At 46.4% G+C, this 27,024-nt stretch overlaps 1 protein-coding gene across 6 annotated transcripts; it reads left to right on the forward strand.

Annotated features, from left to right (window-relative positions):
- The first annotated feature begins 167 nt into the window (after positions 1 to 167).
- tbc1d16 (TBC1 domain family, member 16) lies at positions 168 to 26,551 on the forward strand. 6 transcript variants are annotated; one of them, XM_086056094.1, is made up of 13 exons: positions 168 to 447; positions 4,077 to 4,280; positions 4,509 to 4,671; positions 4,924 to 5,253; positions 8,217 to 8,393; positions 8,469 to 8,616; positions 9,664 to 9,828; positions 11,488 to 11,636; positions 13,724 to 13,858; positions 15,409 to 15,655; positions 15,722 to 15,853; positions 16,597 to 16,743; positions 25,517 to 26,551. In XM_086056094.1, the coding sequence occupies exons 2-13, from the start codon at positions 4,109 to 4,111 to the stop codon at positions 25,571 to 25,573; spliced, it is 2,022 nt and encodes a 673-aa protein (XP_085912220.1). In that variant the 5' UTR covers positions 168 to 447; positions 4,077 to 4,108; the 3' UTR covers positions 25,574 to 26,551. The 6 variants fall into 6 exon arrangements, with proteins under 6 accessions (XP_085912220.1, XP_085912222.1, XP_085912217.1 ...); XM_086056096.1 differs by having other exon boundaries at positions 15,409 to 15,647; XM_086056091.1 differs by lacking the exon at positions 25,517 to 26,551 and adding an exon at positions 18,040 to 21,536 and having other exon boundaries at positions 169 to 447.
- Positions 26,552 to 27,024: the final 473 nt, after the last annotated feature.

Raw genomic sequence — 27,024 nt, forward strand, 5'->3', positions numbered from 1 at the left:
CATTAACAACAAATAATCACCACAAACAAAATAAAAGCATGCCTGAAGCGGTGTTTTTATTTATTTTATTTTTTTCAGGAGACAGATCTGGTCTGGCCGGAAAGTCAAGCTAAATGTAAAAAAGTAGGAAGTGACGAAATATGCCTATCAACTTAAAACGAATGTTTCGTTCAGATCAGCCCTATGTCGTTTCCACGCGAGAAGGGTTTATTTGAAAGTAATATCCGGAAGTGGAATATTTGTTGGGGCATGTAAAAGGTAGTAGCATCAGCGCAGCAGTGAAAATGTATGCCGTCACAGACTGAACGCACAGGGAGGAAAGCAAGACTTGTAACCCGTAAACCTCGAGACAAATTCCCGGGACAGGCTGTGACACGGTGCTGGCACACGCTGTGGCCTGACATGGACGTCCACCATGGGCTGTAGACTGCTGCGGCGGCACCGAAGGTGAGCCGTGTCCGCGTTCTTGTCCGTACATGCCGCTTGGCTCCTCATTCATTTAGATTCTGAAACAGGTGCACGTCAAGAGTCGGCTTTTTTTTTTCTGCCTCTGTACACTATTAACTTTAAACTTTTTTTTCCACCTCCGCGACTGCAAACGCTGTGAAATGTCAAGTGAGGCTTTTCCAACCAGATAAAATGGGATGGAGTGAGCTGGTTGGTGTGTTACTGCGGGCCTGACTGGTGGTCATGTCAGGCGGTTGCTGCCTCCTGACAGTCAGGGATAGAGCCCCCCCCCCCCCCCCCAACCTAACCCGACCCACCCCCAGACAAGTCATTACTACATGTACGCCTCGCTCACTTGATTTAACTTTCACCCACGCAGCTGACGCAAGCACTTCCAGCACATCAAGTGTCCTGTAGGATCTGCTCCAACTATGTGCTGCATGCCATTTTAGATGCAGTTGAAACCCCCCCCCCCCCCCCCCAAAAAAAAAAAACCAGCAACCTTTAAATGAATAATGGGCATGAAATACGACATGAACCCTGCTCCACCATGCTGCTCCCCTCTTCACATGCATATTGAATACAGTGAAAACAAATTAATATGCCATGAAATGCTGCCGCAGGCCTGTCTAAATGGGAAAGTAGTCCAGTATTTGATGACAAGGCTCATCCCAACCCCTGCATGTGTGTTGCTTATGCTCCTGTGAACTCTCACTATTTGCAGTGGTAAAATCTTTGACACAAATTTTGCAAGTAATGAACGGGTGCTCCGTCTTGCACCGCTGTTAGACTGGTCATCTAAATCAAGTGTGTACTTGGAGCTAAGACAACAATCAAGGTACTTTGAAGATTGGACTTTCCAAGCACTGGCCTCAGCTACCTCAGCCGTGTTTTGTCAGATGTCATTAGAAACAACCCTTTAAGGTTTGAACTTTGAAGATTGGCCTTTCCAATTTGTACTAGGTAAAATACTGCAAATATAACCTGTGATGTGCCCGGCATCTTGTCCAAAAAAAATCTGTTAGGTGCCTTTAGCCTCGTTTGAAAAAGATTGCTTGAAAGTGAGTGTTAGATCAATGTGACTCTACTGACTGTCTTTTAAAATCAAAAGGGTACTTGATTAGAATCTTGATTGTTTGAGTGGGACTGTTCCTTGATTGAGCATGTGCTGATTAGGCCGTTGACCTTTGCTACTTTGGCCTTCTGGAAATGGATGAAATTCAAAATCAATCGGGTACTTGCTTTGACAGTGAGAAATGGGAAAGAGCATTGCAAGCAAATAGTTATAATCATTTCAACTCTGACCTCTGCCACTTCATTATCTCGGACACCGGTCAAACTCAATAGGGTGCCTTTGCATATACATCAACTAAAAAATCCAGAAAGGTTTGATAAAGTGTGGTTGAAAGTTGACCACAACTACCACAGCCTCTCTTGTCATTCAAAATTAGTCAGGTGTCTGTTTTGGCCTGGTACATTATTTATAGATATTTGAGGAAGGTTGGTTAAAATGAGATGTTTTACATACATTAGTTATCTCTGTTGGACATCATCCAAAATCAACTGGATACTTGGTTTGACTTTGAGGAAAAATCCTTTGCCCCCGCCCACAAAAAAAGACCAAATCTTACCTTCCGAAACAGAATTCATATGCTAGTCAGAATGAGCACCACAAACGAAAGTTGCATCAATGTGGCGATGTTGTAACGCTTTAAGCAACGGATAGTTGAACACTAATGGTGCAGCTTCACACGTAGAAAGGTAATATAACAATATTCACATTCATGCGTTCTTTATCCTCTGCGATAATATTACTGCAGCTTACTGAGCAGTCTTCTTTTTTTGTCTATACAAGGGATGCCTGTATTATACTACGCCCTTGTGACCAAAATGCAGGCACCAAATGACCTTTCCCTTTATTTCAATAGTGAAAGGTGAGCTGTGCTATGAGTGTTATGCTTGATGAGCATTGTAGGAAAAGATCCATACTTCCTGTCCAACCGAAATTGCTCATATCCGCCACAGATGAGTCACCTGCCAGGTGTCATGAAAAAGCCCAGTAACCTAAAACATGTTTTTCTGGCTTCTTTGTCAACCAGGGTGCACTTTTATTGTCTTTTGAAAAATCCATATCTCAGCGTGACTCGTAAGACGCCTGAGGTGAGAAGCTCGGAAGCCTTTTGTAACCTTGTGTTCACTTCTCTCTTTTGGTGTCCAATTCCAACTTAAAGATTACAGCGTAACAAAGTACCCCTGAGGTTGAAAGTACAGTACACTGACTGTACCATGGAAACCAGCAGCCAGTCCATCCGACTGACCTGACCTGAGTGGGCCACAATGTCCCTGCAGACCGAAATAACCACAAGATAATAGAGCAGGAAGGAATATGTCACAGTCGGCGGCCTCTTCAATCAACGTCCCCTCAGTTGGGCGTTCAGTGTTGAGCTTGTCGTTGCCATTCATGTTGAACTATACATTAGTGGAATCCCTGCGGTCGAATCATTTTTTAAAGCGTAGAAAGAGATTTTCCTTTGTCGCCATGGTAAATTCTTTTATTAACTGTGCAGACTAGAAATGCGTCGATATCGGGACGAGTGCCGATAACGTGCGTCGGTACTTGCACTCGGCGCGTAAAACTCTCCGATACCATGAAAGCCGATACCAGCCTGTCGCTAACTACTATTAATACTAATATTGCTGTATTGGGTCCACCTTGAACACCCGTGAGCAATTTGGAAGAGAGCAAACGATCTTCAAAAAGACTCAATGTGTGATGGCTTTAAGGTTATATTCTTACAAACGCGTAGCTTCCTTACCGTTAGCTTAATCTTAATTCATTGCAAAGCGTGCTAACAGATAGCTCTGGTGTCACTTGTATCTTAGAAAGCAATGATTTAAAAAAAAAAAAAGGGCAGGTGTTACTAATCGGTTACACAGTTATAATAATTCACAATTTTCCTGCTTATTTTTATTTATTTATTCCTCTCACCAGATTTGCTGACACGTTTTGAGGTATTTCGGAGTTTCCTAGCAGTGATAATTGTTCCAAGGGAGGATGGCGTTCATTTTGACGCCTTCGCAACAGTGCTTCTCCACTCTGCAATCACGCCCGACCCTTCCTGCCGGGGCACTTCCCGTCTAGAGACCGGCATCGGGTAGCGGGGAGCTTGCTCAGTCACCCAGGCGGAGGTAAACATAGCGACCGACCGACCGACCGAGTGAGTGAGGAGGAAGGACAAGAAAACATTCCTTGGACAAAGGAAGTTGGCAAGTTGAGCTGACGGCGAGGCGCAAACATTCCGGCAAAGAGTCATGGGAAAGAACATCAAGCTGCAGTCGAAGGAAAACAGTTTGTTGCTTGTCGTCCCGCTCGAGGGTGACAAGTGAAAAGAGTGGGCTGTTTTCCGCACATGCCGAGTGACGTCTGCTGGCTGCTGATATGCGCTCAGATTGTCACACCAGCGCACACGTGGCGGTTGCTAGTTTGGGTTGTTTACTCAAGGTGGGGAAAAGCGACAGTTGGACACTGGAGGCAAAATGAGCAATCAAGGAAGAGCGAAGCTGGCGTTTAGTAGCGTCACAAAGACGATACTTAATATCCCCTTTTTTTCCCCCCCCCGGCTCCGCAGAGGATGGGCCCTCCGTCCCGCTTTCTGAGGAGATGTCTCTGGGTCGGCTCCTGCGGCGCGCCTCGTCCAAGGCCTCCGACCTCTTGACGTTTAACCCCGGCGCGGCGCTGCGCTCGGGCCTGGATGGCGAGATCATTTACTCCAAAAATAATGTGTGCGTGCACCCCGCCGAGCCGCTGCCGGGCCTGGCCGAGCACCACCCGGGTGGGTTTGCCTGTTTACACTCCTAGCGTCACTCTTCAAGTTATCAAGTGCTAGAATAAAGACAAGATTGGAACCTCAACATTTGTAATGTCGCCAAGTGCATTCAGTCACGAGGCCAAACGTTTTGGGTCAGAGCTTACTCCAGTTCTCGAGTTCTGGGTCAAAATTTGCCTCGCATTTGCTTTCCCCGTGTCCTGCCATTAATCGGTCTGATGACGCCCCCTGCAGGCTACCTGTGCGTGCACGTGGAGAAGGACGAGAGCCTGGGCTCCACTCTCATTTTGACCTGGGTGCCCAACTCGCGCATCCAGAGGCAGGACGAAGAGGCGCTGCGCTACATCACGCCCGAGAGCTCGCCCGTGCGACGGAACGCGCGCCGCAGAGGCCGACGGTAAGAGGCATCATCAGTCAGCTGCCATTCTCGCTCCTGGCAGTCATGAGACCGTAAATGAAACGGCACCCTCGGGAGGAACTAAACCTCGGTTAGAAGCTATAAAAGTTTAAGAACTGAACATTTGTCAGAAAGCACACTCGCCGGCAACGTTATAGCCGTCAAGGGAAAACGTGGCATTAGATTGTGTACCTAATAAAGTGTCCAGGAAGCAGAAGCATATTCTATGTTAGCAAAACTTCTCCCCTGCAGCGCGCACTCCCGCCCGGCAGCCGCACAAGTGGAAGAAGAGGACGAGGAGCGGAACATCACTTGCGGCTCCTCCGCCGAGAGCCCCGCTTCGGTCGCAACGGAGGCCGGCACGGACCCGCCCTCGGCGCAGCCCAAGCAGCAGCAGCAGGCGCCGGCGCCGGCGCCCGGCGAGGAGGGCGACGAGGGCTCCTGCGAGCTGTCGGACGAAGTGAGCCGCGACAGCACCATGGGCTCCGACTCGGACACCTTCTCCTCGCCCTTCTGCTTGTCCCCCGTCAGCGAGGCGCTGTGTGAGAGCAGCAGCTCGCTCTTCTTGGACAATGACAGCAGGTCAGTGCATTGAGATGCTGGATCCGTTAGTAGTGTGGGGAGAAAATCTTCCGTCGTATTATTATCTTATCCGACTTATCGTCAGCTGTCCCACTGTCAAAAACAGTTGATGTGTCAAATCGTACACTTTTTCCTTTCCTGCATGCAATATTGTGCTTGTGTGTTGTATTTGAGAGCTACACCAAATTGAAATGAGAGTCTCTAATCTTCTCAGGGGGCCGGTGAACATTTCGTGGAAACTAGGATGCCACGATCATCAGACTCCTTCCGTTCCGCGCATTTGTGGGTTTCATGTTTTTCGGGGCTATCTGCGACAGTTTCGTTTGAATTTTGGCCTTGCGTGGCAGCTCAGATTAGACGCTGTCGCGGCCCACAGGCCTGAGGTTGCTTGGCCTCAAGATTTCCAGTATGCTTTTGCTTTACAATGGTGCAAAAAGGAAAGTGCAGTATATCCTCCAAATGGTTGGATCTGTTGGCTGACACCAGCGTTTGAAAAACATGCATGTTAGGACAGGTTGATTGAAGCCTGTAAATTGTCCAGAGGTGCCACTGCTTGTTTGCCGTGATGTACCCTGAGATTGGATTGTGGGCGTAACATTAACCTAATGTAGCCTCATCATTTTTTTTAATGTTTTTTTTTTTTTATTAACGTCTCCTGATAATTTTTCGTCAATACGCCAAGAGTTAAACATTAAAACAAAGAAAAATCCCTCCACTTGGCAACGGCCGAGCGACAGTTACTCCATCTCGCCACAAAGTGGAGCCATACGAAAAATTATTCAACTCAACCCCCACCGCGCCCCAGGGTGAAATACCGCCTGAGTTCAATTGGCGGCGCACTCCTCTGTCTTGAAACAGCGACTGCAGGTACATGACATCACAAGGTGGCATGACGCACAATCAGGGCTGCTTGTTTCCGAAGCATAAAGCTCATGATGGCTTTATCTGGGAGTCATTATCTTCAGTGTGTTTTTCCCCTCACACACTCACCGTTTGGCCGAGTGAGCACGTCCGCAATCTGCGCGCGTGTGTGTGTGTGTGTGTGTGTGTGTGCGCGCGCATCGCTGAAGCCTTTTTAACCTCTCTCGGCCCCCAGCCTGCCTACTCTAAGTGCAGCCAGTGTGTGACTTGGCAGCGCTCTCGGCTTCTAACGTTTACTCTGTGCTTCCCTCGCCTTCTCCGGCTGCCCTTTTTCTCTCCCTTCGGCTCCGTGTCCAGCCCGTGTGTGTGTGTGCGTGTGCGCACATTTTCCTTCCGCTCCGGGATTCTCCTTTTCCCATATTTGTTCCACCCTTGTTTTTCAAATGTTACATCTTTTCCTCTCTATACTTTCCCATTCTCAATGTGTTTTTTTTTCTCCCCCCCCCCCCCCCCCCCCAAAAGTGTTGCCCACCTCTCAAATATCCCCCCCCCCTCCCCCCCCCGGCCCTCCTTCCCTTCCTCGAGTCTGTGTGAAGCCCTTTGATTTCCAGCGCGCCTGGGGTTGTTGTGCTGGGCTGAATGTCAGCTCGCCGGATTAGAGGACGAAAGAGCGAGCCGGCCAAAACTCTCTCAATCGCCCTTTCTCTCTCCCTCGCTTTAATTGACACCGTTGAGGGGGCCGGGAACTGGAAACATGTCACTTGGAATCATTCAAAGAGAAAAGGGCCGCCTATGGGAGAGCAAGCTCGGATGAAAGACGAGAGCGCTGGGAGGGAGACGGAGGAGAAGAATCCACAGCCGAGCTTTTCATGGAGTTTCTTGACACTTGTAACCAAAGTAACAACTGTCTGCTGCCGGGCAGGCCTCAAGCGAAGCGCGCTTGTGCGCCCGTTCAAAGGACACTACATTAGGTACAGCGGCACAATCCAATGTCAGGTTGGGCAACGTACGGCTCATTTAGGGCACGAGAGAGCAAGTTAGGAAAAAGTTAGGAGGATATAGATGCTCCGTCTTCATACGTAGCAATTCCATCCGTAGTATTCTTCCACACCGAATTGAATAAATGCAGGCGCAGGTTGTAGCCGCCTGCTTCAAAACAGCCTGCTTGCATCACTTCGTAGAAAAAAAAAAAAAAAAAAAAAGTTTTCTTCATAGGGACATTTCAGAGTGTTTATGTCCCACTCCTCGTGTAAAAATGCACGAGTATCTACTATTGACATATTTTCTTTCGGTAAATATGTTGTAGCTGAGAATGTCTGTGCTACTGCAGCTAAACCGCCCCCATCCCCTTGGCGGCAAATGTTTAACCAGACAAGAATGGATTGAGTGTGCCAGCCAGACGTTGCTTGCCCCCATCAATGGTCTGTAAGAAATTCTTGTTAGGTCGCTCAGGTGTCATTTGCTCCGAGCATGTTTTTGATTTGTGCACATTCTTGCAAACTTGGCGCTCATTTTGTTATGTAACATCATATGGCCAAAACAAAACAATAACCAGTAAGAAAACACAGAATTTGGTGAAGGTTTGGAGGAAAGTGTGACTTGAGTTTGGAATGCCAGCGGCTTGGACGCTTTTCAGCGCTTTGCTCTGGTTCTCACCACTCACATGTCACGAGACGTGTATGAGAGAGCATCATGGTCATTAGCTATGCTTCATTAGCGCCTGTGCATGTGTGTTGGAAAGAAGAGGATCATAGCAGCTGCGAAGTCTTACAATCCAACAACTCTGCCATTTAGGCCTGTTTTTCTTTTTTTAAACGTCTATGTTCTATGCAAGTGTGAGCGCTCTTGTCTTTCTATCCTTGTGCTGCCCTTGACATCTCACCTTTTTTCGTGCTTGTGTGCGTGTGTGTGTGTGTGCCCACAACTGAAAAACTGCGCACTCATGTTTCAAAGCTGGGAACCGCAAGGTTGCCACAGGGGAAAGCGAAAGTTGAATGAAAGATGTGAAAGTATTGGGACACCTGGAACAAAGTCATTCCAATAATAATGCACCGGGCAAGTCATTTCATTTATTTATTTATTTATTTTTGCCGTCTTGCCAGGGAGCTGTCCGAGGAGCTGATGCACCACTCGGTAAGCTCCGCCTCCAGCCTGGAGAGCAACGGCCAGTCGCAGGCGGCTCGCTGGGAGGAGCAGCAGAAGGTGCTGGCGCTGGAGCAGCTGTGCGGCGTGTTCCGGGTGGACCTGGGTCACATGAGGTCACTGCGTCTGTTCTTCAGGTCGGTTGGGGAAAGTGTCAGGTGAACAGGAATGTTTTCAATGCAACTCGCGCTTTGCTCGTCGCGCCCTTGCAGCGACGAGGCGTGCACCGGCGGCCAGCTGGTGATCGCCAGCCGAGAGAGCCAGTACAAGGTGCTCCACTTTCACCACGCCGGCCTGGACAAGCTGGCCGAGGTGTTCCAGCAGTGGAAGTGCTGCAGGGAGACGCAGCTCAAAGACCAGGTGGGGAAGTCGACAAAGTTCACCGGCAACGACAAAAAATGTCACAGAAAGAAAGATGACAACCACCATATGGAGTTACAATAAGACCTCGGCCAAGCCACAACAATTTCGACAGGTGTCGCCTGTGAAATGAATCCCAAATCTGAAGCCGCTCAATCTAATCTTTCCTCTGGATTCAAGGGAAGCAAACGTATCTTGAAAGAGTCAAGATTCAGATTTGTATACGTTTTTTGTCAACCTAAAATATTGATCGGAAAACACTGATGAGCCTCCTCCGTGATTTTAAATGAAAAACATGGGTTGGCTCCCCCCCAAAACAGCCAAATATTTCAAAACGTGTGGAAAAAATATCTGTGATTAAGTGGCCACTCAGTGTGTGGACGCCTGGCAGCCAGTCGCCCACCCCTGAAGTATACAAATATATTTGAGCATGACTACAAAAGCAAAGCATGGAGAGTCTCCGTCAGGAAATGAATGCCGCACATTACGGCCTCCCAAATGTCCACATTCTCTCCTTTCTTCTCGCCCGTTTCCTCTCTTTGTGTTATTGTAATCTATTGCGAGAGCGACCGGGGAAATCCGCTTCTTCCTTGACAATAGCACCGTGTTGTTTGTGGCTCAATAAAATCATACACGCCACCTCAAACCGTTGTTTCCAGATAAGCAGCGACTTATGTGTGTGAGTGTCAGTCACCGTTGGGCAGTGTCGCCCGGTCGGCGGCTGCCCTTTGATCGTTTCGGAAAACTGCTTTTTGACGTTTATTAGTGTTGGGTGTGAGGATTTGCCATGCCTGAAATGATGAGAACAGGTTTGGCAGAGATAAGCGGCCAAGCGAACATTGTTGATAAAAATGTTTCATATCTTACCACGTTATTCGCAATATGTGCTCCTTTTCATTTGTTTCCATAGCAGCCCAATCTATACCCCACATCAAGCTTTTCCATCTTTTCTCCTCTTCATTCCGATGCTTTGTTGGCCTCTCCGGTCCTTTTCCCGACATTCCCGACTCGTGTGTGTGTGTGTGTTTGTGTGCGCGTGCGCGGCAGGTGTCGGATGAGAAGTCCTGCATGCAGTTCTCCATCCAGAGGTCCACGCTGCCGTCGGCCGAGAGCCACCCCGAGGAGAAGCTCTACCGCAGGCTGGAGGTCACCACTTGGTTACGACACCTCAATCGCGACGGCCAGGTGGAGGAGGAGTACAAGCTGCGCAAGGTGGGCCCGCGTCGCGCATCTGTGAGGTGGAGGGGGGTTTATGGCATGTCGTTCCATAAAAGCCGCTCTTGACCTTGAGCTGTGATGGAAGGCTCGCATCACCCATGTTAGCCGCTTGTCAGCCACAAAGTAGCCCGGCCATAAAGCCTGTTCTGCTCGTAACCTCCTCAATGTGACTGTAAAACATGAAAATGGGGGAGATCTCGCGAGGGCAATGAATGTGGTGACGCCGTTCTCTCACCGGCCCCCCCTGCTGGCCGCTATTGTTACTTGAAGTTGGATTGCAGGATTTTTATTTTATTTTTGAATCCAAGACATCTCTTAAAATCATTGTCTAATTCACACTTTTGCTTTTACCGTAACTTTTGACTTTGATCCAGCACTGACAAATCTTCTCGGTGTGGTGTGTGTCATGGCCACTGAGACACTGTGCGTCATTTGAGACCTCTGGGATTGACTCACTTCAACGTTTAGCATTTACTGCAATGACTCAGTCGTGCTTACGTGATGACTTTTTTTTTTTTTTTTTTTTTTTCTCTCTCTGCAAACAAGAGAGCCTTTTTTTTTGTCTGGGCTTAGGCGCAGGTTTCACAATAACGGTGCTTTGTTAATGATTTGACGCACACATCAGAAAATAAATACAAGACACATTTTAAAAGTTTGCCTCCATCAAGACGGTTACGCTCAGTTTTGATCGACACTGTGAGCCCGATCTAGTGAAACCTTACGAAAATGACTTTTTCCATCCATTAGCTATACCGCTTATCCCCACTAGTGTCGCTGGCGAGCTGGAGCCTAACCCATCTGAGCCAGAGTCCGAATGTCACCATTACGTAGCCGCTGCCACAAACGTTACCAGCAGACATTTGAACAGTCTTAACTGTCTCAAACATGTAATGAGTTGACCACAAAATCATGATGATTAAGTTGGCCACAGTCTTTTTGTTTCGTGGCCATTGACATTTTAACATGAATTGCTATACAGGTGTAGAACTATGCCAAATGAAGTAAAAAATAATAGTGTCGTGGACTTGATGCAATTGTGTTTTTAACATTTTTAACAGTCATGCAAGTATAAAAAGAAAAGTGAGGGAGGCTCAGTTACGCCCTTGCTTACAGTAGACGTGACAGCAGTGTTTTCATACCGCTATTTACTGTAGTTAAGACTTGACTTTGTGTGAGTGTAGGCTAGTGGTGGTCAGCGGGGAGCTCTGACTCAGGTACAAGTTTGCCTTCTGTTGATCCCCTGTGGCACAGCACAGAGGCCATTTTTATGCTTCCTTTAAGACTTCCCCATTTTACTCCCCCAAAAAGTTGACATTTTTCATTAGGAATGATTATATTCATTGTGTTAGCTAGATGCCATCCTTGCCTGTTGGTCAAGCTATCACACCTTTTCATAAATTACCCGAAAGCCGTCAATCATGCAAATCTTACGGTCCGGCTGGACTTTTTTGGCTAATGTCAGCGTTTATTGCAACTTAACTTAGCAAACACGATTCACGTCGCAAGCCAACTGTGTACATTTTAACAAATAGATGTCAAGTGTGCGGAAGGTTTTGATATCAATGGCTATTTCCCGGTGACACAGTGCACATACACGCACCCTCGCCTTTTGACAAGCGGCCCTTTGTGCTGGCTGTGTTTGCCCCGCACCAGGCCATCTTCTTCGGCGGTATCGACCCATCCATCCGCGGCGAGGTGTGGCCCTTCCTCTTGCACTACTACACCTGCGACTCCACCTCGCAGGAGAGGGAGGCGTGGAGGCTGCAGAAGCGGACGCACTACCACGACGTCCAGCAGAGGAGGTGAACATTTTGGGCTTTTGCCATCCATTCGAGGGAGAGGGGGTGATTTTTGTTTTGGGTAGTCGCTGCACTTGAATGGGCGGCTCCACTGTCACACGGCTGTGTTATTGGTTGCCAAACGCTCACTCAGTCAAACATTAAACCATATGTGAGTGTACTGTGACTTCCCATCGCAGGCGCCGAGCAATCAAAAGGAACAATGAGCCAAGTGTTAAGGGGAGGCGGCGGGTGCGAAATAAAAGGTCTCTGGAGAAAAAACATGTCAGCGCTTATCAGATCATATTCTGCTGTCAGGGAGAGTTAAAAAAAAAAAAAAAAAAAAAAAACAGCTGTGGTATGCATGAACACACACACACACACACAAGAGCGCCTCAACTCCACCCAGGCTGAGCATGCACATAATTCCACATGACCGTAAAGAGGCTGATAATTAGCCAGGTTTGATCTGTGTGGCCTACTAACATGTGGAGTTGTCCCATCAATATAATTAAAGCTCTTTTGTTGTGACTCGTACGGGGAGTCCTTTTTCAAGGGCCGTTTGTCAAGAGCAACCCGCGGGGCCTCTCGTCGGTCATTAGCGGGCAGGATCCATGTCTCTTGGCCTCTCTGCCGGCTCCTCCGCTTGGCCCTTCCCGCCCGTGAAAGCTGAGCGGCCGAGCGCGGAAACGGAGCAGCTGTTCCGGCGACTTCAAGCCAAGCCGAGCGGTCAATCACGAGAAGGTGATGAACGGGCCAATAAACAATCTTGGCTTGTTCTCATCCAGAGCAAAACATGACATAAAATGTATTCAGCGAAAGTATGTCAGCAATGTTTGAAATTCACTAAGTGCTTGCTCTACATCATTGCTTGACTTGTTCCGAAACTAAATGATTGCATTTTCATGCTCGTCACTGGCTGGCCACAGCTTTAGGCACCCCTGATACACTTGAGTGCAAACGTTGTGTGATTAAAAATCGATACCGCACGCGGCCCTTAGCGTTATTAGAACGATATTGCTTCCCCAGTGCCGATTCTCAATGACATTTGAGCTGCCCTTATTCTAGAACCTGATGGTTTTAAAAGCTTTTTGGGTACTGTGCAGACACGGACATCGTTTGTATCAGTTTGCTGAGTGCGTCACTGCTACAGTACACGCGCAACATGTCTCACACATGTTATGTACAAGCTACGTGACCAAAAACAAAACAGTGGAGGGGAAAGGTCGTGAAGCGCGGAAGAGCAGATGAACAATGTACACATTTGCCACACATGCACTGATTTATTTAATCCAAGGATGGAATTTCTGGATTACCATCAAAACCCGATGCACGCCAAAGCAAGGACGTGGAAAATACACTCACTATAAACAGATGAAATTAGATTTGCCAAGAGTGTTAATACACAAAGTGGGGGAAAAAAAAAAAGATTCTTTGAATGGTATTCTTTAGACATTGTACGTTTTGCGCATGACACTAACCGCAAGTGATAAATGGCAATAATGTTGCTCATACGCGCCGTACGACAATACATCGTGATCGTCAATTTCTTTGGATCAAGGCTGCGCTCGTTCAAGCTCACTCGATTGTTCCGGTGCGCCTCAAGACCTAGCCGGCGAGTCTCCCACGTAAGCGTCGGTAGATTTCGCTGAATCATTGCTGCTAAGCAATCAAACTCCAAAGAAGCCAGCGTGAGTGAGTGAGGAAGGTGTCGCAGGGAGGCGCCCGGCGACACAAATAACGACTTGCATGGCATTGCATCAGGTGCTTGCTCATTATTCCTGGCGGGGCTACGTGCAAAACAAACAGTGTTAATTAAATCCCTTGCTTGTTAAGACTTGAGTGCACAACATAAGCTAAAGTACAGTGCAAAGTCCCCGTAAAGTGAAAATAAATCATATGAATAACGAAAATAATCATTTGACCCGACGCAGAAAAGTGCTGTAAAACATCAGCAAGCTGTTTTCTTATGATCTCCACAATTGAATGCTACTTCATTCTCGTTCTTTGCCTGTTCTCAGCGATTCTCTTCAAACACATCTAATGCGTATCCAACCAACTCTGAATTTACGTTTGAGGGTTTTTAAAATGATGCGCCGTTGCCCCGCCAGGTTGTCCATGAGCCCCGAGGAGCACAGTGACTTCTGGAGGAAAGTCCAGTTCACGGTGGACAAGGACGTGGTGAGGACGGACCGCAGCAACCAGTTCTTCCGGGGCGACAACAACCCCAACGTGGAGATCATGAGGTGAGGCCTTCTCTCGCTGCTCTCCCCCCTCAGCCCCTCGGGAGCCACAAACGAGTTTCATGCTTTATTGGCTTTGACTAAGCAAAGCACTTTAGCATGCGTGTGCTCAAAGCTAATGGATGTCCAAACAGGGAGAAAGAGGATTTAAATAGCAGATCCGTCCTCCTTATGTTGCATATTTTTTGCAGTGGTCTCGCTCATCTGTGGTGCAGAAATCTAATAGATAATCCCCCCCCCTCGCTTCCCCCGACTGCATCATTTCAATGAAAACAAAAAAAAAATAGCTGCCAAGCTTATCATTGAATCTTTAATCATCCAAACCACTGCAGAGGCTGCACCCCTCAGTCCTCGCTGAGGCTGGTTTGTGTTTCCCTTTCTTGACACTCTTTCATATTGTGACATGAACAAAAAATGTCCTCAAGGCTTTCCTTCTCTGTTTTTGAGACAACTTAATTATGCATGAGTGCTACCAGAGACACTTTAAAGTGCTATCCATAAAAAGGAAAAAAAAAACACACACACACACACTTGCGCGCGCACACAAGAATGATCATTAAACGGCTCCCTAGTTACCATAGGCGTTGGCATGGCAACCATTTAAAGTAGGGCTTGTTGTGTGTGTTTTTTTGTTGTTTTTTTCTTTTGCAATGAACCACACATTTGAACGTTCAGTACGTTCGGGTGGGACCGTGCTTCATTATGGACGTGTCCATAAAAGACGCTGTCACGGTGCTGCTTCATCCTTACACGACGCATGCGGAATCTCCCAAGTGGAACGCGGGAAGTTCAACTTCAAAGTTGTTGTAATGGAAAGATCGCATAGGAAATCATTTTCAAACATTTATTTACTGTACAGGAAATGTTTGAAGCCACATTTTAACACCTGCTTCAATTGCCAAACGCATATTGCCCCGCACCAGGCCATCTTTCTTCGGAAGAGAAGTTGATCGCTGTCTAATGAAATGAAAATCAAGTCAAACATCTCACCCTTTGAAGATGTCTGGCACCAAGTCAAGTACTGGAACTGTTTGGGGGGGAAAAAAAAAAAAGTGGGCGGTGCCTTTTTCGTCACGGGTGCAAGATGGGGAAATAGAAGAAGACACATGGTTTACGCGTGGCGCTCCTGCTGACCTTCCAGATGCACGCAGTGTCAACTGGAATTATTTTTACCTACGTTGACGACAGGCACGTCAAAGCCGCTCTGCGCGGAGCGTTAGAAAGCTAGCGGAAGGGAGCGTCGCTCAACGCCGTCCTTAATTATATCAAAGGTTCAAAACGCAGCAGGTTAGCACATTTGAAGAACTTGCCTTCAAGTCAAACGAGCGAATGGTTTTGGGAGAAGCGTTTCCCCCCACTGGTTGCATTCGCCGAGGCAATTAATAAATTGTGCTGGTAGCGCAATAGCTTACACGGCCCACAGCTGCACAATTGCATGGAGACGTTAGCTACTAAATAAAGACGTGTTTGACAATAAGTGTGTAAATGGAATGTTTACTCTGGACGAAATCGATTGCAGTACAAAATGCGTAGCGTGTCTTTCTTTCCCTTAGGCGTATCCTGCTGAACTACGCCGTGTTTAACCCCGCCATGGGCTACTGCCAGGGCATGTCGGACCTGGTGGCCCCGCTCCTGACCGAGATCCAAGACGAAAGCGACACCTTCTGGTGCTTCGTGGGCCTCATGGAGAACACCATCTTCATCAGCTCGCCGCGCGATGACGACATGGAGAGGCAGCTGGTAGCGTCTCATCAAAGTGGGAAGGTGCGCCTCCTCATATGCGGAGCCGGCTGTAAGAAGGTGTGCGTGTGTGCGTAGATGTACTTGCGGGAGCTGCTGCGCCTCATGCTGCCTGACTTCCACCAGCACCTGACGGCGCTGGGCGAGGACGGCCTCCAGCTGCTCTTCTGCCACCGCTGGATCCTCCTCTGCTTCAAGCGCGAGTTCCCCGACACGGACGCTCTGCGCATGTGGGAGGCCTGCTGGGCTCACTACCAGGTCACTGTCAAAGAAACGCGCACGCACGCACGCACGCACGCACGATTTGTTTGAGGGAGCCGAGAGTGCAAGCTGTCAGACCGCAGACTGCAGTATAATATTCTTGATGAATGCCCTTAAAATATTGATTTTGAATCTTAATGATACCTATTGAAGGAAAATGAATAGTTATAATCCATAAAAAATGTTTTCCTTCAGTTGTTTGTTCTAATTGAAAATTGTACTCACTCAAAAGGCCAAGAAAAATGGTTTTCAATAATTCAATGTTTCAAATTATTATTCGTTTGAATTATTCTGCATGTCTAATGTAATTATTATAACTATTTCAAGAGTTGTAATTCTTAACAAAATGAATGAAATTGGTCATCACAAAATGATTGTTAAAATATAATTTATAAAATATACAATTGCATAGAAGTGTGAAAAAGTAGCTAAAGACTCCTAATTTTATATGCGGCTTTATGGTCTTTTTTTGTGACGCAAGTCATTGACATTACATAAAGCAATTGAATAGCCCGATGCATTTTTGTCAGCTGCAAAACTCATGTTGGAAATAATAATTAGTATGACTATAAAAGCATCCTGTATAGTATTGTAGTTTTTTTCGTTTTGTTTTTCTTTCCAAATCAAGACATTTCTGATGACGTTTCTCCTAATTTGGCCACAATAACGTCAACTTAGTCGTCCCTCCGAGAACCTGCAAGTATTGCCAAAAATGAAGAAGCCAAATGTCCCTTTTGCAGACGGATTACTTCCACCTGTTCCTGTGCGTGGCCATCATCGTCCTCTACGGCGAGGACGTGACGGAGCAGCAGCTGGCCACCGACCAAATGCTGCTGCACTTCAGCAACCTGTCTATGCACATGAACGGAGAGCTGGTGCTACGCAAGGTGACGCAACACACGCCGCCTTGCCTTTAGCGGTCAACTCCATGCACCACACGTACAGTAGAAGGCAACGAGAAGAACCAAACGGTGGGATAGGATATCGTTTCAAAAATGCAACAACTCCTTTCTCGTCATGCGGAGCAGTCTTAAAATGATTTTGCTCATGTTAGCGGGAATTCAAGCTGCAAGTTGCTTTTTGAAAAATATTTCATAGAAGGGGCGGATAAGTCACTCAATAAAATGATTATAAATGTAATATCATTGAATAATAAATCACTATGCTTTTTTCAATCTAAAAAACTCTACAAAATTAACACCTCTCCAAAAAAAAAAAAAATCAATGAACTAGATTAATTGCCCAGCTCTAATTGCAGGCTACATGCTAACATGACAAGTCTGTTATGAAATTCATTACGTATATGTGCTTTGGATCTTTTTATGATGTTGCCTATGCTATGCTAGTTTGAAGTACCTGTAAAAAAGAATTTGTTTTTCATTCTAAAAACAACTGACGGCAGAACTCCCGAATTCAAATTACAAATCTTGTCATTTGGATTTATTTGCATGAAATTTAAAATGGTCACAACAATGGTCACGGACACCTTCAGGGTCTCACAGACAGTCGGAACTTGTAGAACTCTTGCAACATAAGCGACAGCAAATTGACAACTGGAAAAAAAAAATCAATGAATGAATGATTGAATGAATGGATTAACAGATGACTTGTCTATCATCAGCTTGGCATTGACTACAAAAAAAAAAAAAAAAAAAAGTGGTTCACAACACGAGTTTACCTGGCTCATAAACGACGGGAATAAATGATGTGGGGTTGCCGTGGTAACATCCAAAGCGCCACCTTGGCACTTTGTCATCTGGATGATTTTAAAGCCGCACATTTAAGATCAATTTGTTGCCGTTTGAAATGAAGCAAGTGTTGCGTTGTGGCGCATTTTTTTTCAGCGCTCGCCAAACCGACTGTCAGGTGTTCACTGGCCTTGTTGCGATGCGAGCAGCGAGGATTTATGAGGCGCTTGTGTGCCGCCGCCTGCGTCCTCATGTTTATGGATGCGGCAGCCATCGCCTTAGCATGCAATCCATGTTCTGCTTTTGTTTATCTCGCATTTGCATCACTTTTTTTTTTTTTTTTCGTAGCCTTGACCTTGTTTTTTTCACCTCAAGGTCATTGATTCTATTAAAAGCTGTCTGTTATGAAAATGCGCAACAAGCTGTTTTGCATCCACTGCTTCAAAGCTATCTGGGTTGATCTTGTCCCCCCCCCCCCCCCCTTCGTCCCTCCAGGCGCGCAGCCTCCTCTACCAATTCCGCCTCCTACCCAGAATCCCTTGCAGCCTCCATGACCTGTGTAAACTGTGCGGGCCGGGCATGTGGGATAGCCGCTACATCCCCGCCGTGGAGTGTTCCGGCGAGCACCCGGACTCTCAGAGCTGCCCTTACGGGGGCACGTCCGCGCCGCTGCCCTCCTGGCCCGCCCCGTCGTGCACGCCCTCGCCCTCGACGGGCGCCAAATCCCGGGATATTTTCACCTTCAGGAAACAGTCCTGAGGAGGAGCCGAGTTTCGCGTCCTCGGGGCCTGGAGTATTTTTCCCCGTCTCACTGCGGACGTTTGTCACCCGAGCCTTTCATGCGGCGCGCCGTCACACCAAACCCGACCGAGGTCAGCGGAGCCTCTCCTCCCCCTTTTTCAAGCGCGGCGGACAATCGGCGGCCATTCTGGCGGCCCGCCGTGACCTCATGTTGCAGCGCGCCTCTGGCTTGGCACCCTTCCATGGGCTCGATGTGGGTCGCGCGGGGTTGAGACTGGGTCGGAGGCGAACCGCCGCGGATTCCCGCAGACTCTGACCGGCTCGGGTCAAAACTGTACACTGGGAATTCATTCAGAGCGAGTGAACTTTTAAAGGGGCTCGCGCACTCACAAAGACGCGTTTGTCTTCAGCTATATGTGCATATCTTTATTCGAAGGGAAATATTTTTGAACGCCAACCTCTCCTGCGCCTGCTCGGGTGATTTCATTTTCTCTCTGTGGATACAAATCCCTCCATCCATTTTCGATAGCGCTTGCCCTCATTTGAGTGAGCTGGAGCTTCATTGGGCGAAAGCGTGCGTTTACTAAAAAGTCATATTCGCAATAAATGCTGAATTGACGCAACAATTTACAAAGTCAGTGATAAATGTACAGGACAATAAAAGCATAACGTTAGCCTAACTAGCCTCACTGCCCAAGACCCCGCAACAAAATTCAACAAACAAAAAGAATTCGGTTGCCTTGATTCAACTTTTCATTAATTTACACGAGCATTAAAAAAAAAATAAAAAAATACAATTTTCAGTAAGCACCAAGCCTCTTGCCCGAATTCAAATCCTGCGATAGTCTGCAGATCACCCTTGAACCTAATAAGGATGAGCGCTACAGAAAAAGGATGGATGGGTGGATGGCATCCAAAGGCCACAAAGGAAATGCCGGAGCAGAGATTTCACCTTCCAAGTGTGAGACGCGCGTCACTTGTTGCTGTCCGCAGACACGCGTACACGTTTTTAGCAATATGATATCCTTGCATGTAGAACACTCAAGTAGGCCTGACTTTGATCTTTGACACACAAAGCCAAAAAGCAGAAGAAAGAGTTGACACGTCTGCTGAACTGTCTTGTTCTGTGGCCATGCTTCCGGGCAGGCGGAAGTGAGCCGGCGGTGCGTTCAAGTAATTCCTTTAGTCACAAGCTGAATTCCACCAAGCGGTAGGCACGCTTCGGTTCACGGAATGGACGTTTGACAAGAGTGACTTGAGGAAAGATCAATTCATAATAATAATATCATGAGACCATCTGAATGTTTAACAATGTTCTTTTTTGGCAGCCATTTTAATTTTGGGGTGCTTGTTAGTCACATTTTAGTCATCTCTTTATCTCATAGTTTTGTTTGCTGAAAATTCAAAATGTTTTTTAATCAAAAATCATTTTGATTTTTTTTTTTTTTTTTTCAAGCATTTATAATGTCATAATTTTGACAAAGTAGTACCCTGTTAAGAAAATAGAAAATAACAGCCTTGACTATCAACCAAACAAAAGAAAAATACGATGGCCTAATAACCTCATGATTTGCAGTCACTTCTTACTTTTGCTTTTTGGTCTTTCCTTCCTGCACATACAACTACGCACTTCCTAACCGGTTGTGTGACAAAAATGCTGTTTCAAATATGGACGACATTTCAATCCTATTTAATATATACAAAGAAAATTGCTGTTCTGAAATGACAATGAACCAGAAATACATGTCTAAAAAAAATGACAAGCCAAAAACTATCTGCCAATAGCTTAAGTTTGTCATTGCTGACGAAAACAACACTGATGTTCTGATGGTACCCGCCCACCTCCCCCAACGGAACAACAACAATCTTTGTAATGTCTTTTTCTAGCAATGTAACTCCGCACCGCTTGGTGGAAACGATGCTATGAGGTCAAAAATAAATCGGCTTCATCACAGCCAAACAGAGCAAAAAAAAAAATTGTGCCAAGAGAAAGTGCAAGTTGAAGTCTTGTTATGTGCGCTCAGCCGTGTCCACGCTGGAGTGTCAAATCGTCAACGGTCAATTACCCCCCCCCCCCCCCCCACCCCCATCCACTTCACCTTCACGCTTACCTGAAGCGACAGTCGGTGTCGTTGCTTGCTCCCATTCCGTTCAAATGTTTGTTCGCTTCACTCGCACTTAACAGGCCCAAACTCTTTAATGTGTGCGCGTGCGTGTGTAAACTGGAGTGACCTTTTCAAACATCTGGTAATAAGTGGAGCGTAGAAGTCCCCACCACCACCCGCAGCCCCCTGGCTCCGACTCTCTAATTACAGCATTCATCGTGAAGATGAAGCTGGAGAAAACCGAGCGCTTTAGAGCAGAGATTCTCAATCAGGGACGAGGCGTGGGGGTGGGCGACTTTAAAACGGTTGTTTAAAAAAAATAATAATAATTCAATCATGGGATTCTCCTCCAAATTCCTCATTGTAAGTAAAACAAACAGATTATATTTGCATGACTTTGTCACAATAGAGTGCGACTATAACACAAAGTTGAAAGTTTGCTTACTCCGATTGTACCGTGGATTAAAAATCAAGGGGTGAGAAATGCACCTGTCGAGCAGAAATGTTGCAAATTCCGCATTGCTTCAGAGTCCTCTGTCGCCCGATCTGCCCAATGTCGACTTTTCTGTTGCTATTCCCCCCTAGTTTCAGCGTTTTTGAAAGTTCGGTGGTAACACTTCTTTGTCTTATTTTGGTTCCCTTTTGCATCATTCGTCTGCATTTTTAAAAAAAAGAACGGACCCTCCTTGCTTAACATGATTGCGTGAGGTCAAGTTGAAATGATGTGGATCATAAGCTGTCTACTACCTAATCTTTTTCAAAGCTTCAGGGGTTGTTGCTTTAAGTCCGTAACTATCGTACAAATACAATCCAAGATGCTGAGGGGAATTTTCATGCTGCAACTTTCAACCACTTTTACACATTTGTCCTGCGTTCGATGGAGTCATCAGCGGAAAATCAAACTGCGTGCGTGCGTGCGTGCGCGCGCGCGCGCAGCGGCTGCCTCCGAATGACTACCTGAGCTGTTTCAAGGAGTTGAATTAAGTCCCCAAAAAAAAAGTCGACAGTGAACGCACAGTGTTGCCATTTCTCTCTACAACATGTTGTTGGATTACATCACACGTCATGAAAATGAGCCTTTTTTTTTTTTTTGGTATTCATTTAAAAATAAATAAAGCTCTGCCTTCAAGAACTCTGTTGACTTTTCTTGAACCAGTTGCCTCACCCAATTCAAATCGATACGGACTCGGATCGATAAGCAGACTCGATCATGTGCATGATTGAATGATTTTTATCCTAGAAGAGGGACAGAGCAGCCATTGTGCTCGCGGTCGTCTCCCAATCATTTCTTCTCCCTACGTGGGAACGACGTTAATGCATGCGTGGCGTCGCGCAAAAAGCTTTCCGAGTCGGAAATGGCCTGAACCCGCACCCCAACGTCGCCCTGGGGGTGGCTTAATCCATCGTAAGCAATTTTCTACTGTACGTGTGAGACCGCGTGCGACCCCCCACCCCCACTTCCCTCCTCCCCCCGCCCCCCACCACCGCTCGTCATGTTCGCAGCCGTCTGCATGCAATTACGAGCCATTAGCCCCCCGATTGATAGGCCCTCTGAGGACTAATGCACAGCAGAATGAGATAAAGACTAAATGACAGTATGGATGGAAATGAATAACACGCCACCTATTATGAAGTCATATCTTTGGTGACCCCGTTTTTGCCGGCTTTGCGTCAGCCAAAACAGCACGCACTCATAAAGGCTGCATGCGACATGAAATACATCTGCACTTGCTTAAAGCCGACCCAGTCTGGAGAAAAGAAAAGTTGCGTTCTACCTCTTCTTTTCCTCTTTAATGGCACTGGTCAACAGCAACATTTAATCGCAGGTGGCTTTGTGTCCCTCAACGGATTTTTGACCCTGATTTTTTTTTTTTTTTTAAAGTCTGCTACTATAACATTGTATAATTCTCAACTCACCTTTATTCATAGAGCACTTGAAAAAAATCCACAGCTGCATTCAAAGTGCAGTGCTTAAGCCTTGTCTTGTGTTGGGTTCAGATTGACCCCAGAATTGACTTGAAAAACGGGTCGTTTTTGACCCCAACACAAGAAGAGGGATAAAGTAAAAAAAAATATCAGACTTGAAACACATACAAAAACAGTCAACACAATAAAAGACTAAAAAAAACATGCTGAGTCTCATGCTGACTCAAAGCCAAAGAAGGTAAATGTTTTAAGATGACTTGGAGCATTATTATGAAAACCTGATGTGCTAGATTGAGGCAAAAAAAACAACAACAAAAACAAGGGCAGATTTGGAATTAGTGCAAAAAAAAAATCCTCTAGAAAATTCACTTGCCCCTGATGAAAAGATTTAGCAACAATTTGTTGATCAGTGAAATCAGCAGCAGAACCAAAACCAGTTTCTGACCAAACGGCGGAAAACATAGATTTTTGTGCAAAGAAACATCAAGCTGAATAATGACTTGTACGTGAATAGTTTTTATAAAGCAACAAAAACCAGACTGAAAAAGTGTTTTTGATGGCAAAATAGCCATTTATGTACCGCAACTATGAAAAATGGCTCAAGTTGAACATCAGTGGCTTTTTTACACGCCGCTCACCATCCACCGCATGAACTGCCATCTTGTCTCACTACCGCGACGCACATTTTAGAGCCTCAACGTGTCCGACTTCCAATGTGCCATTCTTTATCTTCTACCTGAAATCGGTGCTGATCCTTTGCACCGCTTGTTTGCACAGGTGTGCCTAATGTTGCGGCCCCCACTCCCACCGTCGATTGTCTCGATTGCGTGCCGCCACCGATCGGATGTCGCAGTCATGCTGTCACGCTCCCCCTCCCTCCGCTGTCAGGAGGCCGGCGCGCGCAACCACCCGGACCTGTCGCCCTCTAATGAGCAATTACGCGCCTCGGCTTCCCCACCTGCAGCCGGCCAGGCTGCGAATGAGCTCGGGCCCATTAGGATGGATGTCCGGCTGGGCTCTTTATAGAGGTGGGGCCAGGGAGGGAAGGGGGCGGCTTCTCTCATTGCTGCTCTCCTTCTGTGCGCCCTCCGGAGGTGTTAATGGGCCTTTCAGGGTTGCAGGCTGAGAATCGTACTGGCCTGATGCTCCACTCGGGCTCTATTTGTAGCACAGAGTGATGGGCAACTGCGGGCGTGCGGCCCGTGACCACACTCTGAGTGGCCATTTTGGTTATTTATCATTTTTTTTTAAAGGGGTGAATGGGGAAAGAATATCCCGGGGAAAAATTGGAAAATAAAAATAAAAAATCTGTGAATATGCAAATCCACAGGTGGCGAAGTGCATATACGCAGGGGTTGACTGTAGATTGTCATATCAGCAGGTTTCAGATTGAAGCACTTTTAGTGCGCGACATCGCCAACAAGTGGCCTGGCATGCTCATTGCAGCGTTGTTTTTAAAAAGGCAAAGAAAAGACGACCGCGCTAGATTTGAGACAGTTAATTCACACTCAAATGCTGCCGCGTTTCTATACATTATTTGAAACGATCCATAGTCCGTTTCCATGTTTAAAATCCCAAAACGGGGAGAAAAAACATTTATGGATATTTGTTATCGCAAAAACAATTCATGCAAGTGGCTAAAGGGACCGGTCGAAGAACTGTATACGTTGACATCATTGTTGGCTAATTTGCTTCAAACTGTTGTTTTCTATAATCAATCAGGTTCAAAATGAAATCAATAATCCTCATATAGGTCCTTTTTCTTTCGATTCACTGAAATGAATTGGACATTCTTAGTTAGTCTCAGACAGGCACATAATATTCATAAATGATCTCACTCAATCTGTCCCAAGTTGTCTTGAAATTGATCTCGAGGCCTTCATGCAATCTTCACATTAGACAACCCCCTTGCCCCCCCCCCCCCCCCCCCCATCTCCAGCACATTTGTCCTTTTTTCCAACAGGCATCTCTCTCGCTGCAAAATCACGTATATGACGGGAGACCGGCATTAGCTCCACCGGGCGCCTCCGTCTCCAAAAATGGGTCTGGAAAATCTGACGCAAATAGATTGACGTGGCCTTTTATCATGACAATAGCTTGTAGACGCCGTACGCGCTATATCATCAAGTCATGGAAATGGAAATCTTTTTCTTTTTTTTTCTCCCCCCTTCCATGCAACAGCTCCAGGCAAGAGGGGGTGCTGAGTGAAGATGTGTGTTTTGCGTGTGCGTGTGCGTGCGCGTGTGTCAAGGCCCATGGGCTGTCTTTGCTCTCAACACGTTTTCAGGTGTTATGTGCCACATTAACGTTGCAATATTGCGCAAGGGGGTGGGGGGGGGGGGGGGGGTTGGGGGAGAGTGCGCGCGTGTGTGTGAGCAAATGAGCATGTGCAAGTGTGTGCGAAAGAGAGCATCTCAGTGCGTGTGCGTCTCAGCGAATGTACAAGTGTGTACGTGTAAGCAATTAGCATTTCGCATTTCTTGAATGTATTCCGGACCGAAGCCATTTTATCATTTGTAGACCAGAATTTTTCCGATGTATTCTACAGCTGACTGGCAGCTTTTAGGACTGGAGCAATCCGTGATCCGGTCAGAACCCGAGCTGCGGCTGTTTGATGCTCTTTTTGACCGAGTCCGGTCGGACGAGCGTTGGGAATCATCAAGTCTACTGCGGATAAAAGCGTAGCTACGCTTCTCCTGGTCTGCTTGGAGCACGCAAGCAACCCTTCAGTCTGCAGATGTTTTTCAGCACCAATTGGCACCCCAAAGTGTTGCGCTTGGTCTTTGGCTTTCAAAGACAATGACTGGCTCGCTTCTCCTCCAGGAACTCTCGCTTCTCGCCACGTTCCAAAAACAAGCGTGGTTAGTTTCATTCAAGTGGGAATCATGCCAGTTGTCTCTTTTGCTCCAAGTCGGCTGCGAGCGGGCCAAGTGGAAGTAGGACCAGCGGTGCGGGACATGGGATGAATTGACGTGACTGGCTAAAGAGAGGTTCCGTTTCTACGTTGCGCGGACTCAAATGTCGCTGCCATCAGCAATAATGACATTTTAACGACTTGAAAGCAGCGCTAACATCATCCAGCTTGCCTTTAATATACTATCTTAATGGCAAGGTGCAATAAAATATTTTTTTTTTTTTTTAATGACAAATGAATGTTGCCTTTACAACAACGCCATGCCATAGTGTATATTGTTGCACAGGTCCCCTTTTTTGGCTCGGGAGTCATCATGCAAAGCGTTGGTGATGTTGACACATGAAGTCCCCCCCGCTGGGCCTCAGCATGCCTCTGGGACGTTGGGCTCTGACGCAAGTTGGACCCCCCCTGCGGCCAGCAAGGTAAATAAACACGCACGTGCGCGTGCGCGTGCGATCAGCCCCGCCGCCGGGCCTTGTCTTGATACTCCTTCAGAGTGATTGTTGACCACCAGTGTCAATCATCATACGTTTATTAATTTCTCAAGGGATGGTGGCGGCAATCGCTTTCAATACGCGGATGGAGACATTTCTAGAAAATGTACAGTTCATATTTGAAGAATTTCGAACAAAATGTCATTGTTCACTTGTACCCTGCGTATTTTCTGACAGGCTAATGTCATGTCCTTCTGGCGACCACTGATATTTTTAAGGTGAAATTTTATCATTGCATTTGGAATTTAAAGTGTCAAGTAGAATAGTTTTGTGGATTTTTTTTGTTAAATGGTGGCTTTTTATCCTTAAAGGTAATGTTCTTACGGTTAACTGCTGTGTTTTTTGTAGCGGTTGGTCACGGTGCAATTTTTTGGGAGGGGTTGAAATAGTGTTTGTGCAGTGTTCTGTTTGCTAAATGTTTGCCTTCTTTTTATGTTGAACTGAAGTGTTGCCTACAGTGTTTTTTGCCAAATATAACATTTTTTTCAAAGTATTTTATGATTAAATGCTCTGTTCTTGTGGTTGCATATAGTGGTTTAAATGCTTATAGTATTTTTCTTTTTTTTTTACTGTGCTGTGGTCAAATGTAACGTCTTGTTGCTAAATGTAGAGTTAATGCAGTGTTTTCATTGTTTAATGTGGTGGCCAATATGGTGTTTTTAGGTTTAAATTGTGATTTCTCATCAAATTTACTATTTTGTATATTTAAATGTAGTCTTTTGGTATCAAACGTGTAATGTTCTTATTGCTAAAGTGATTCCATTGTTAGATTTAGTATAAAATAGAGTGTTTTATGGTTATGTGTCGTGTTCAATTAAATCAATGTTGTGTATGGTTCATATAGTCTTGCCGTGGTTAAACATATTGTTCGTATTTCTACATGTCGTGTTTTGTATCGTCGAGCGGGTTCGGAGTAGCATTTCGTCAGCTATCGCGGGCACCCTTTAAAAAATACACGCCGTGTGAAATTGGACCTTGAATTATTCACGAGATGGCATCGATTAGTGCTACACGTGCATATAAAACTTGAATTTGGCCTCACATGTGGAGCGACGGCAACAATTGTTTTTGTTTTTCGGTGGGAACACACACGTGGGGTTTCTGATGAAAACAATAGTCAGGCTACAGCAATTAGAGTCTCTCTCGCGCTAACAAAGTGTCTCTCCGAGGAGCTCCTATAAAAAGCACGCGGAATATCAGCAGGGCCGCCCGCCTAGTATTATCCCTCTTTAGCATTATGTGCCTCCACAGCTCCCCTCGGGGCGACAAGACGCGCTCGCAAGCAATTCAAGCCTCATCA

The sequence above is a fragment of the Filicampus tigris genome, chromosome 16, assembly GCF_054856515.1.
Source record: "Filicampus tigris isolate MCC_2025a chromosome 16, RoL_Ftig_1.0, whole genome shotgun sequence".
NCBI classification, from domain to species: domain Eukaryota; kingdom Metazoa; phylum Chordata; class Actinopteri; order Syngnathiformes; family Syngnathidae; genus Filicampus; species Filicampus tigris.